Source organism: Meles meles, chromosome 15, assembly GCF_922984935.1.
Source record: "Meles meles chromosome 15, mMelMel3.1 paternal haplotype, whole genome shotgun sequence".
Taxonomy (NCBI): domain Eukaryota; kingdom Metazoa; phylum Chordata; class Mammalia; order Carnivora; family Mustelidae; genus Meles; species Meles meles.
In genome coordinates this window covers 22635055-22647553 of record NC_060080.1, presented here as the reverse complement: position 1 = coordinate 22647553, position 12499 = coordinate 22635055, and the positions used below count along the sequence as shown (strand labels likewise).

The following is a 12499-nucleotide window of genomic DNA, read 5'->3' as shown; positions in this document are numbered from 1 at the left end:
AGGACTCCAGGCCCCTGTAAGACAAACGATGACTAGCTTTACCTGTTCTAGTACGGGAAGAGCTGTTCCTTTCCTCATACGATGGGTTCACCCAGCTCCCACCTTTGGTTTGACAACAACAGGCCTGGCGTGGGTGCATACCAAGGCAGTGAGTTTTCATTCCCCAGCCTGACAGTCTCCCCGGGAACCGCTGACCCATTCCAGGAAAATGAAATTCTAGCAAAAATCGTGCTTTATTAGCTACAGTGCTTTCTTGCCAACTACGGTTTTGAGATAATGCTGTTTCAGTTTTATACACCCGAACTTTCAGAACAGGAACCTGTTTCCATGTGTGTTGTTGGTCGAGCCCATTCAAAGCTTAAATAAAAGCCACATTGTGAGTCTTCCCTCCCTTGGGCTGGCCTGTAATGCAGGGTGGTGGGGAGAAGCCCTGGCTTAGGACTCGAGCTCAGGACTGAATTCTGGCTCCTGTACTTAGAGTTAGATGACCTTGGGGAAGTTAATTAATTTCCAAGTCTCAGTTGTCTCATCTGTAAAATAAGGACCATAGTCTATCCCTCTGATAGGAAAGCTGTTATATATGGACAGTGGTTAGAGTGGGGCTTGACTGGCTCTTCTAGGGAAACACACTGGGAGTCTACTTTGAAAAGTCAATGTCTCCAGTACCCACCAGAATGACATTTACATAGTTTGTGGAGATAGACGTCTTGTCTTCATCTGAGGCCCCAGAGAGTCTCACAAATAACTTTTGGAGGAGTCTGAGCAGCACACAATCAAAAATAACTAAACACAGAAAGAAACAAGATATTCAGGAGTAAGATTTAGCAGGAGGAAAAAAAAAAAAAAAAGAGCAGAAACAGATCCAAAACTTTGGATACTGAAATTATCAGACCAAAATTATAAAACTATTGTTTAAAAAAAAAAAGAAAATTTGATATTTATGGGAATACAAAATTATTTTTAAAAGTAACACGGTAAATTTGGCACAGAACTAAATGTAGATTAAATTTGCAGTTTTCAAAATCTTCGATGATCGGGCTTAACGGCAAATTGGACACAATTGAGAGAATGAATGAATTAGGGCATGTGTCAGAACACATTATTTAGAATGCAGCACAGAAAGAAAAAAAGATGGTATCGTTGGACAAGGGGCTAAGAGACATGTATATACAGAAAACCAAACAAACATTTAATTGACATTACAGAAGACAGAAATAATGGTGCAGAAGCCATATTTCAAGAAATACCTGCTGAGAATTTTTAAAATTTATAAAAGATATCAAGCCATAGACAAAATATATTATAAATGCCAAGCAAGATTAATGCATAGAAATTAATGACATAGGAAACATGCAGTCTAGACTGTGGTTTCTTTTTCCAAAGATGGCCATGACATTTCCTCCCGTCCTGCATGCCCCTTGGCAATGTGACTTTCGCCATTCCTCCCAAGAGGCGAAGTCTATTTCCTTCCCCTTGTATCTGGGCTGAACCTGAAACCTGACTGACCAATAGAATCAGGAGCAATGACTCTAGGGCCTAGGCATGAAGAGGTCCTGTGGCTTCTCTTTTTTTTTTTTTTTTTTTTAAGATTTTTATTTATTTATTTAACAGACAGAGATCACAAGTAGGCAGAGAGGCAGGCAGAGAGAGAGGAGAAAGCAGGCTCCCCGCGGAGCAGAGAGCCTGATGCGGGCTCCATCCCAGGACCCTGAGATCATGACCTGAGCCGAAGCAGCGGCTTAATCCACTGAGCCACCCAGGCGCCCCCTGTGGCTTCTCTTTTTGCTCATCTAAGGCCCTGACTCACCAGGTACAGAAGCCCAGCTGTCCTTACAGGAAGGCCGTGTGGGGGAGCACAAGGACATTCCAGTACCAAGTCCTCAGACATGTCATTTTAGACCCTCCATCTCAGTCCCACACAATACCATATGAAACAGGGACAAGACACCCCAGCTGAGGTCTTCCCAAGTTGTAGATCCACTGAATTGTGAGCAAATAAAATGGTTGCCATTCGTCAATAAGATTTAAGGTAATTTGCTCCGTAGCACTGGACAACTATGACAGAGAAGATCAACAAAGCCAAAAATCAGTTCTTTGAAAAAACAAATAAGGCAGACAAGCCTATGACAAGATGAATCAAAGAAAAAGGAAGAAGTCACAAATAGCCAGTATTGGAAACAAAAAGGGTGCATGACAACAGAAGCTACAGATTATCAAAGAGATAACAACAGAAATCCTCCATCAATTCATGCAAAAAACTTGAAAATGTACTTGAAATGGACACAGTCCTAGAAAATCAAAACTTTCCAAAACATATTTATAAGAAATAAAAGATATGAATTCCATAACCATTAAAAAATTGAGTCAATAGTCAAAAATCAAGCAAAAAGTAATATTCCAGGCCCAGATGGCCTTATTGGTGAGTTCTACTGCCAAGAAAAAAAAAATCTTATGGAATAAATTTTTTAAGTAAACTCTACCCTCAACATGGGGTCAAACTCACAACCTGGAGATCAGGAGTCACATGATCTCCCAACTAAGGCACCCAGGTGCCCCTCATTCCATTCGTATTAAAATCTATTCAAGACAGAAAAATAGGAATACTCCCAAAGTATTTTATGAGAATGTACAACACTGGTACCAAAATCAACAAAGGAAGAGGGGGAAAAGAAACGATGTTTCAATTTCACTCATGAATACATAGGGAAAAAAATCCACCACCACAAATGTTAGCACACTAAATCCAACGTTATAGTTAACCTGTGCGCAATGTGGGGGTTTGGAAAAGGACCCTCCACACAGACAGAAATCCATGTATAAGTTTTGATTCCCCCCCAAATTTACTACTAATATCCTACTATTGACCAGAAGTCCTACCAAGAATATAGTCAACTAACATATTTTATATATATTCTATACTGTATTTTCATAATAAAGTAAGCTTGAGAAAAGCAAATGTTAAAGGGCGGCTGCATGGCTCAGTTGGTTAAGTGTCCACCTTTGGCTCAGGTCATGATCCGATGATCCTGGGATCAAGTCCTGCATCGGGCTCCCTGCTCAGTGAGGAGGCTGTTTCTCCCCCTCCCTCTCCCCTTACCCCCTGCTTGTGCTTTCTCTCTCTCTCTGTCAAATAAAAATAAAGTAAAATCTTTAAAAAATAATTAAAAAAGCAAATGTTAAAATAAGGAAGGGAAAATAAGTTTAAAGTACGATACAGTGTTTAGCAATACTATAAGTTGACATCATCTGTTTACAAGATGAATCATCTGGCAGTACCTTCATCAATATTGGCTTATAGGATACGAAACACTGCAGATGGTGTAGGTCTTAAAAATAACAGACATCAAGAATGAAAAGATAATGTATGGTCTGTAAGTTTTGATAATTTTAACTTTCTATAATAGATTTACATATATTTTAATGGTAGTAAATGATATGTAGATATGTAGTATCTACATATAATTAATGCATTCATGACATTCTGAACTTTTTCCTAATGTCTTTGATATTTCTAGGCTGTGTGCTTTGTCTGTTTTTTCAAATTGTTGCAAATCTCCAAAAATTTTTCCACAAGTGTATCTAAAGAAATTTTAATAAGTGGACCCACGTGGTTCAAATTCATGTTACTCTAGGGTCAATGGTACATAAAGACAAAATACACCATGACCAACTTGATTTTATTCCAGGAAAGCATGGATGGGTCAATATTAGCAAATCTAGTAACATAATTCAAAATAATAACAAATCTAAGGCAGGAAATATGATTATTTCCATAAACATTGAAAAGACTTTCAACAAACTTTAACATTCTTTCCTTTCCTGACATAAATAAATACTCAAGGAAATTTATGGATACTTCATTAATGTGAACACACACAAACACATATACGTGTATATGTCTTTATGTATGTATGTGTGTTTCCCAAACGCCACCATGCAACTGAATAGGGAAACATTTACCTCCTTCTAAGGTCAGGAACAAGGTGAGAATCCCCAGTATCACCATTGCTACTTAACACTGTATTGAAATATAAGCCAGTGCAATCAGGAAAACACAAATAAAGGCAGAAGAATTGGAAGAGAAGGAAAACTACCTCTACTGTGGATAATATGCGTGTATACTTGCTCCAGAGAATTAATGATAAAACTAATTCAACACTATAATAATTTAGCAAGATAGAAAGTACAAAATTAATGTACAAAAAATAAAGCCTTTGTATATATCAACATATGAGCTGGTCTGGTTAGAATTATAGTGGAAGAGAAAAAAATAATAGTGAAAAAATTAAGTACTTCTGAATAAGCTTAGTTCCACTTTACAAATTTAAGGCGATTTCAATAAAAATACCAATGGATTTTTTTTTTCTAAAGCTAGGCAAATTGAACCTAGAGTTCATTTGGAAAAACAAACATGCAAAAATAGCTATTAAAAACCCTGAAGAAAAGAGCAATGAAGGTAATTGAACTAGATCGCAAAATGCCATAAATTCCTCCTATCCTGGAATGCATGTCGCTTTGCAATGCAACCTTGCGGCTGTTTCCAACAAGAGGAAAAGTCTGTTTCTCCCCTACTTAAATCTGGCATTGGCCACATGAATCGCTTTGGTCAGTGGGATATTATCAAATAGTACTTTGTTTTATTTATTTATTGTATTTAAGTAATAATTTGGTGAGGGAGAACACGAGCATGCATGCGTGCAAGCAAGCGGGGGTGGAATGGGGCAGAAACAGAAGGAGGGAGAATCTTAAGCAGGTTCCACACTCATCACAGAGTCGTAGACTGGACTCAGTCCCTGGATCTTGAGCTCATGACCTGAGCTGAAATCAAGACTGGGAATGTTAACTGAGTGAGCCACCCAGGCGCCTCATAATGGGACATTATCAAACACATAGCAAGCAGAGTCTTGAAAAGTGTTAGCTTACTGGGACTTAACCTTTTTCATTGTTTTGTTTTGTTTTTTTAACCTGAAACCACGTGATCTTTAAAAAGATGAAAAGAGGGATGCTTGGGTGGCTCAGTCAGTTAAGCATCTGCCTTCAGCTCAGGTCATAATCCCAGGGTCGTGGGATTGAGCCCTGCATGGTGTGGGGGGGGTGTCCTTGCTCAGTGGGGAGTCTACTTCTCCTTCTGCTCTCTCTCCCTCTGCTTGTGCTCTCTCTTTCTCTCTGACAAATAAATAAAATCTTTTTAAAAAATAAAAATATGAAAAGATATTCAACTTCATTTGTTAACAGAGAAATTTAAATTAAAATATCGTTTTTACCTGTGACCTTAGCAAAAATTCTAAAGCTTGACTATATACTTCATTGCCAAACTACTGGGGAGGAAGGCATTTTCACATATATTGCTGATGTAAATGTAAAAATGGTACAATCCTTATGGAGAGAAATTTGATGATATCTAACAAAACTATGTGTATTTACCCTTTGACCCAGAAATTCCAGTTCTAGGAACTTAAACTAAACTATACCGCCAACAACATGAAAAAGACACGCACACGATTGTTCGTGACAGCACTACTTATAGTAACACAATGTTGGAAACAACCTAATGCCTACATTAGGAGGCTCACTGAATATATAGTAATAATGGAATATTCTACACTTGGAAAAAAATGAAAACGATCTGAATGGATATGATAGAATTTCAGAATATATTAAGTGAAGAAAATTAGGATGCAAGAAAGTGTATAATAGGTTATTATTTGTGCAAGAAGGAAGAAAAAATAAAGTTTATTTGCAAAAAGAAGTATAGAAAGAATATGAAAATAATGAAATTGGTTACTTACAAGAATAGGTGGAAATGAGATAGAGGGAAGGGCTAGAGAGGGGGATGGGACTTCAAGTGTATTTTTTTACATTAACATGGTTCAAAAGTCAAAACCATGTTTTATATATTCAAAAAAAATTCAATAAAAATGGGAGAATCCCTGCAACTAAATATAAACAGGAACAAACTTAACTATATGTCAAAGAGATAGCATAACCATACAGAGAAAACAAAATAAAAAGAATTAATCCAAGTGATTCTGAGCAAGTATTTTGATTATACACCCTGAATGGGATATATTCAAAGGACAAAAGAATGGTAAAGAAATTGTGGTGGTGCTATTGTTAGAATAATTCTTTTCTTTCTTTCTTTTTTTTTTTTTGTCCTTAAAGTAGGCTCCATGCCCTGTGTGGAGCCCAATGTGGGACTTTGAACTCATGATCCTGAGATTAAGATCTGGGCTGAAATCAAGAGTTGGGCACCCAACTGACTGAGCCACCCAGGTGCCCCTATTGCTAGAGTGATTCATATGTTATGCTGTATGTATCATAGGACTCAGTAAATGAATAGATTTATTGATGTTTTTGTAACCTTGGTTTGCACTGTGGGAGAAGGACAAAACCAATCTGAAATGGGGGAAGGAGATGAAAGTCCAACTCTAACTGAAGTTAGAGATAATCTATAAACATTTATTTTTTTTCTTTCTTAAAAGTTCAAATTCAATTAATTAACATATAATGTATTATTGGTTTCAGGGGTCAATGATTCATCAGTCTTACATAATACCCAGTGCCCATTATATCACATGACCTTCTTAATGTTTATCACCTAGTTATCCCATCCCCTATCCCCTCTCCCTCTCACAACCCTCGGTTTGTTTCCTATGATTAAGAGTCTCTTATGGTTTGTCTCCCTCTCTGGTTTCATCTTGTATTTTTTTCCTCTCTTCCCCTAAGATCCACTGTTTCGTTTCTTAAATTCCACATATCAGTGAGATCATATGATAATTATCTTTCTCTGCTTGACTTATTTCACTTAGCATAATACCCTCTAGTTCTATCCATGTCATTGCAAATGGCAAGATTTCATTTTTTTGATGGCTGAGTAGTACTCCATTTTGTGTGTGTGTATATGTATCTTTATGTATAGATGTATATATGTATATATACATATACACATGTAGTTATATATACACTACATCTTCTTTATCCATTCATCTGTCAATGGACATCTGGGTTCTTTCCATAGTTTGGCTATTGGCTGCTATAACATTGGGGTGCAGGCACCCCTTTGGATCACTACTTTTGTATCTTTGGTGTATACATATTTTAAAAAGAAAACTGTACTTCCTAGCTGTGTTCACTGAGTGAGCTTGGACATAATGACATTCCAGCAGCAATGAATACCCCTACCACCTAGATCTTGGTTCCTAAATGAAATCCCCCAACAACCAGAACCTTGAAGAAATGGCTAATTGCATGGCTGAGAAAGGAAAAATATAAGATTCATTGGACTAGTTTGTTTCATAAAGCTAAAGCGTGCTTTAAAAAAATGGATGGGGAAACAGGAGGTCATGTGAAGGGGACTTGCTGGCCAAATCCATAATTACTTGAGCATCAAAATGAATAATGACTTGAATGGATTATAGTACTCTGATTAATAAGAGAATCCATAAATGCATTTTATATTGAAAGGATAACATTTTCTCTTCTATTTTAAAAGGATAAAAAGAGTGGGCTAGAGAAGAGAATGTTTTTCTTTTAATCAGGAGTGCCAACTAACAATATTAGGAGGAATGAGAGATATTTGTAAATCACCGTTCTACAGTCACCCTGGCAGTAATCAATTCAGGCAAGAATCATCAGTGGATGAACCATGAGATATAAGAACAGTCACAGAGTATCACAGTATCTCCTTACAAATAACTTATAAATCACATGGAGGAAGGCACCTTTACAAGGCAAAAATGAGGCAAACACACTTGAACCAAATTACCAAACTTAATGTCACCCACATAGGGCATTTACCAACATCACATGTATCTCCCAATGGTATCAAGGACACAGTATGACTTATTTTGTATTTCAGCCCAAAGAGTTTAGTCCAATCCCAGCAATAAAGAAATAACTTGGATAAATCCAAATTGAAATGCACATACACAAAAAGCCAGCCTAAAGTTTTCAGTGACGCAAAAGAACAAACCAACCAAAGGCTAAAGAACTATTCTAGATTAAAAGAGGTGGAAAAGGCAGGACAAGTAAATTCAATGTGTGGTCTTCACAGTAAATCTCATGAGTAATGACAGAAAACAAGAACATAATAATAAAAAGTCAATTAACTTATCACATTAACAAGTTTAAAGGAGTCAATCACATAATCATCGCAGAAAAAGTGCAGAAAAAGTATTAGATAAATTCAATACCCACATGTGATTTTTTAAAAAACCTCTTAACAAATTAGTAATAAAAAAGATCTTCTTAATCTCATAAAGAGTATCTACAGAAAAGCCAATAGCAGACATTTACACATCCTGACAAAACATTAAACACTTTCATTTTGAACTTGGGAATTAGCATCACTTCCATGAAAAGTTGTAGTGAAGGCAGAACAGGAAGGAGAGAAAAAGTTACATAGATAGAAAAGAGAGCAACAAAACTGTCATTCCTGGCAGGACCGACTATAGAGAAATTCCAAAAGAATATACAGATAACTTGTTAAAATTTATAAAAATTTAATCAGGTTCAAAATTAATACATAAAAAATCACTTCTGTATGCCAATAATAAACATTTGCAAAATAAAAATTTAAAAATTGACCTATCACACAACAAAATATCATATGCCTAAGAATAAATTAAACCAAATGAATGAAAGACCTCACCAAAGAAACTACAAAACTTTGAGACGCAATAAAGAAGATTGATCTAAATGTGTTCTTGGTTCGGCAGGCTCGGTCGTGTAAAGATGTTTGCTTTCCCCAAACTGATTCATGGAATGCAAAGCAACTTCAATCAAAAGCCCAACAAGTTTTTTAGGGGGATAAAAAGTGACGACAGTAAAATTTATATGGAAGTTCAAAGTCATTTCTAAGAAGAAAAAACTAGAAAGACCTGTTTTCCCAAATAACAGAACTTACTATAAAGCTGTAAAATTATGACAACCTGCTATCGGCACAGGGATGGACAAATGGACAGATAAAGCCAAGTTTTGATACAGATGCAAGCAAATCCAAGCTCCCTGTATAGAAACAGAGGGGGCTCCTCACAGCGGTAAGGAAACAATGGACTTCTCTATAAATGGCCCTGGGACAATTATGGGAAGTAACTGTAAAATTGGGTTCCTCTCTTCTATTAGTCACAAAAACCAACCCTGGATGTACTAAAGACCCAAACGAGAAAAGCAAATCTACGAAGTTTTAGAAGGAAATATAGGATAATATCGTCAGAACTGCAAGGAAGGAAAGGAGTTCTTAAATAAGACAAAAAGGGTACAAACCATGAAGGAAAAGATGAAAAACTTTTAGTAAAATGTGAAATATTTATGGATCTGAAGTGAAACCAGAGCAGAAGACTAAAAATTTTAGAAACAGAGAGATTGAGTACCAAGCAGACCAACGGCCATCCCTGTAGCCAGCAGCCTAGCACAGTGATCCCAGTTTCCCTCCTTTTTTCCCTGCTTCCAACTCAGGACCAGAGAAAGCCAAATACATTTCCTAAATCAATCACACAAGATGCCTCACTTCTCATCCTACCTCCGGCTTCCCCATGGCCACAGCTGCTAATCAGAACACACCCGAGGTCTTCCCTTTTTCACTATAAGCTTTCCCACTCCCCTGCCTGCCTTAAAGTCTTTGCCAGACTCGAGTGATGGTGGCCAACTCCCCTGCTTCAGCAACCTCTGAATCCTCTCCATTTGTTCTCATTTGGGTCATCATCATTAACCTCTCCCAAATTCAGAATTTTGCTCATCTAAAGTCTCCATAAAGAGAGCAGAAAGACAAGTTTCAGAATATGTTTACTGTACACATTGCCCTCAAAGAGCAAGTGAACAACCTGGATGAAAAACCCAAAAACCCCAAAAAATTATGGGAAGAAAGAAAACCCAAAGGAAAACAGGAAACACGCCTGAACGGGCACTTCACAAAAGAGGAATTTTAATGATCAAAAAAAAGCTCGGCCTCATTTAGCAACCAGGAAATACAATCAGCCTGTTCATTGAGCATAGCAGGCCTTATCATTCTCCCCATCAAGCCTCAGCCTGGTACTCCACACCCCTGCACGTCATTCACTGACCTTTACACACCCCTCCCACCTCACCTCACCCCCAATCAGAGAGGGTGCGTAGACTCCAGCCAGGCTTCTGGGGGCCACTCTGGGCCAGATGTCTCATTTGGAGGTGGTGAAAAATCACCTTTATGGCTTTCCAAACAAAGAAGGATGAGCTAGGTAGTGGTCAGGAGAAGAGAGGCAGAGAAGAATGTGACAGAGGCAGACTCTTCCCTGAGTCATTAGCTCAGGAGGAACCCAGAGCTCTGACTGGGAGCCCACTCATTCAGTCAGTATCAGGAACACTAAAGAATGTGGGCCATCATTTGGAATTCATCATCCTGAAACCTGCCTTTTAGCAAAAACAACACAAAGCCCATAAATAGTAGTGTTCTCTTTTTAAGGATGAGATGAAATCAAGGTCCAGGGAGCCAGAACTTGCCCAAGGCCACACAGCCTGGAGAACTAGAACCCAGTTCTTTGTGGCTCCCTGCACCTATGGCTTTTTTCTGGACCACGGAGCTCTGGCCCATCAGCACTCCTCCCCTAGCCCCTGACAAGCCTCTTGCCCTATAGCCATGGGCACTTGAACCTCAGCATTCCAGCTTTCCTGCTTCTAAACTGTGTTTTGTGCTCATGAAAAAGATCTACTCCTTTCTCAAGCTCTGTGCCCAAGCAACACGGGACACCAGCAGGGTGACCCATCGGTTGCCCTCTGAGCAAAATGCAGACTTACCTTGGCCCAGAAGCAACAGCAGCCCCAAGAGGAAGATGCATGGCTTCAGCCCCATGCCAGGATCCTCCTGTCCCAGCCTTGGATGGATCACTTGCGCAGATGGAGACTGCCCCTCGTCCCCGTGTTTTATGCTCCTCCGTGGTCTGATAGTGAGCCTGTCATAAATTTTACTGTGTTCACCTTTGAAAGGGGGCAGTGGCCGGCTGTAAATGATAAATATTAACATTTAGGCAGAAGATTTCTCAAAGTAGATAGGTCAAGGATGGGTAGCATGTCCTAGACAAAGGCACCAAAATGCTAGGACCTCATAGCTCCCCTTTGTATGGCCTCCCAGGATCGTAGAGGTCCAAAACTCTCCAGGGTTGGGGCTCTAGCCTGCTGGGAGGAGTTGGGATTGGAAATATAGGGCTGAAATCCCAGATTGACAATAGCTTGAGTGAGTCCCTTAATGGGGGCTTGAGCTTCTCAGCTGTAAGTTAGGGAAATAAAAGCCATAAATGGAGCGAAAGTACTTTGTAACAACTGTAAACCATAAAGTCCCCTCCAAATGTGACATTTCTTGGTGTGAAATGTGTTCCTGCAGTGTCTGAGGAGCACAGCTGGGTTCCCTGGTCTGCATGATCCAGAGGTTTCTGGCCCCGCCTCCAAAGCTGTGGGTGGCAGGAGTGTTGGATGGATGTGCATGTCACACATCCATTGTCTGCACGTTGAATGGAGAGATGCAAGCCAGAGAGGTGAGCCACTGGAACTCATCTGACAGTATTAGAATTTTGCTTCAGGCAATCGAATTTGAAATGCCAGACAGGGTCTAAACCTGGCAGGCAGAGTTGGAATTTAGAGCCTGGGGGTGAAATTCAGATATTTTCCACAAATATCAAGTAACATTTGCCTTTGGATAATATGGACAAATATATTTAAATCATCCTTGCATTTTGGCCATGGTTAATGGCAGCAGGGCTGAGAGCCAGACTTCTGAGCTCCAGCTAGGAGTCTGGAGCTGGTTTCTATTATTCAACCTCGGGTCTCGATCTGCTGACATTTTTTCAGTATGTTTCAAATCACAGTTAGAGGTTGGTTGTGTTGAGTACAAAGTGAAATCTAAGTGGGTGACCTTCATTCCTGGCTCTGTGACATTAAGATGTTGCCTTCCTTTGTCATCTGCTCAATAAAATGTGACTTGTGGGTAACCACTGAATGGGCCATGCCAAGGTCTCAGCCTCAGAGCTGCGCAGAGGGCTCGGGTCACACCAGACGTGTGTGGGCACTGCCTCGATGGGCCCGGCTGGCTATGGGCTGGATCCAGAGCCTGGAAGAGAGCAATACACACAGAGAAGGAAGAGGGAGATATACCCACGGAAGGGCTTGCAAGGGCCATTCGGGCATGAAGCTCCTGAACATAGGACACTTGTTATCTTCACCAACTGCTCAGCAGCTCAACAAGAGACCCAAAGCTCAAAGCTACTGTCCCACTACTAAGGATGGCATGAGTCCCTCCATGCCACCAGCAGCTTTGAGGAGTATCCCTGAACCTACATGGATTGAATGAAAGGTCAATGTTCCCCACTCAGCTTGGGCCAGTTAGAGGTAGGGTGGGACACACATCATGGGAATTGGGCAGAATTAGGCTGTCTTGGGGCACCCAGGCAGCTCAGATGGTTAAGCATCTGCATTGGGCTCAGGTCATGATCCCAGGGTCCTGGGATCGAGCCCAACATCGGGCTGCCTGCTC

At 39.7% G+C, this 12499-nt stretch overlaps 1 protein-coding gene across 4 annotated transcripts in view; it reads right to left on the bottom strand.

The window, feature by feature from the left end:
* Positions 1–10905, bottom strand: part of PLB1 (phospholipase B1) — a 122858-nt gene extending 111953 nt beyond the window's left edge. For 3 of the 4 annotated variants that reach the window (XM_045979690.1, XM_045979691.1, XM_045979693.1), the window contains exon 1: positions 43–154. In XM_045979690.1, the coding sequence (XP_045835646.1) occupies positions 43–139 (97 nt within the window). In that variant the 5' untranslated portion in view covers positions 140–154. Of the gene's footprint in view, positions 1–42; positions 155–10770 lie in introns of those variants that run through there. The other variant, XM_045979692.1, reaches the window with a different exon arrangement.
* Between the last annotated feature and the right edge of the window lie 1594 nt (positions 10906–12499).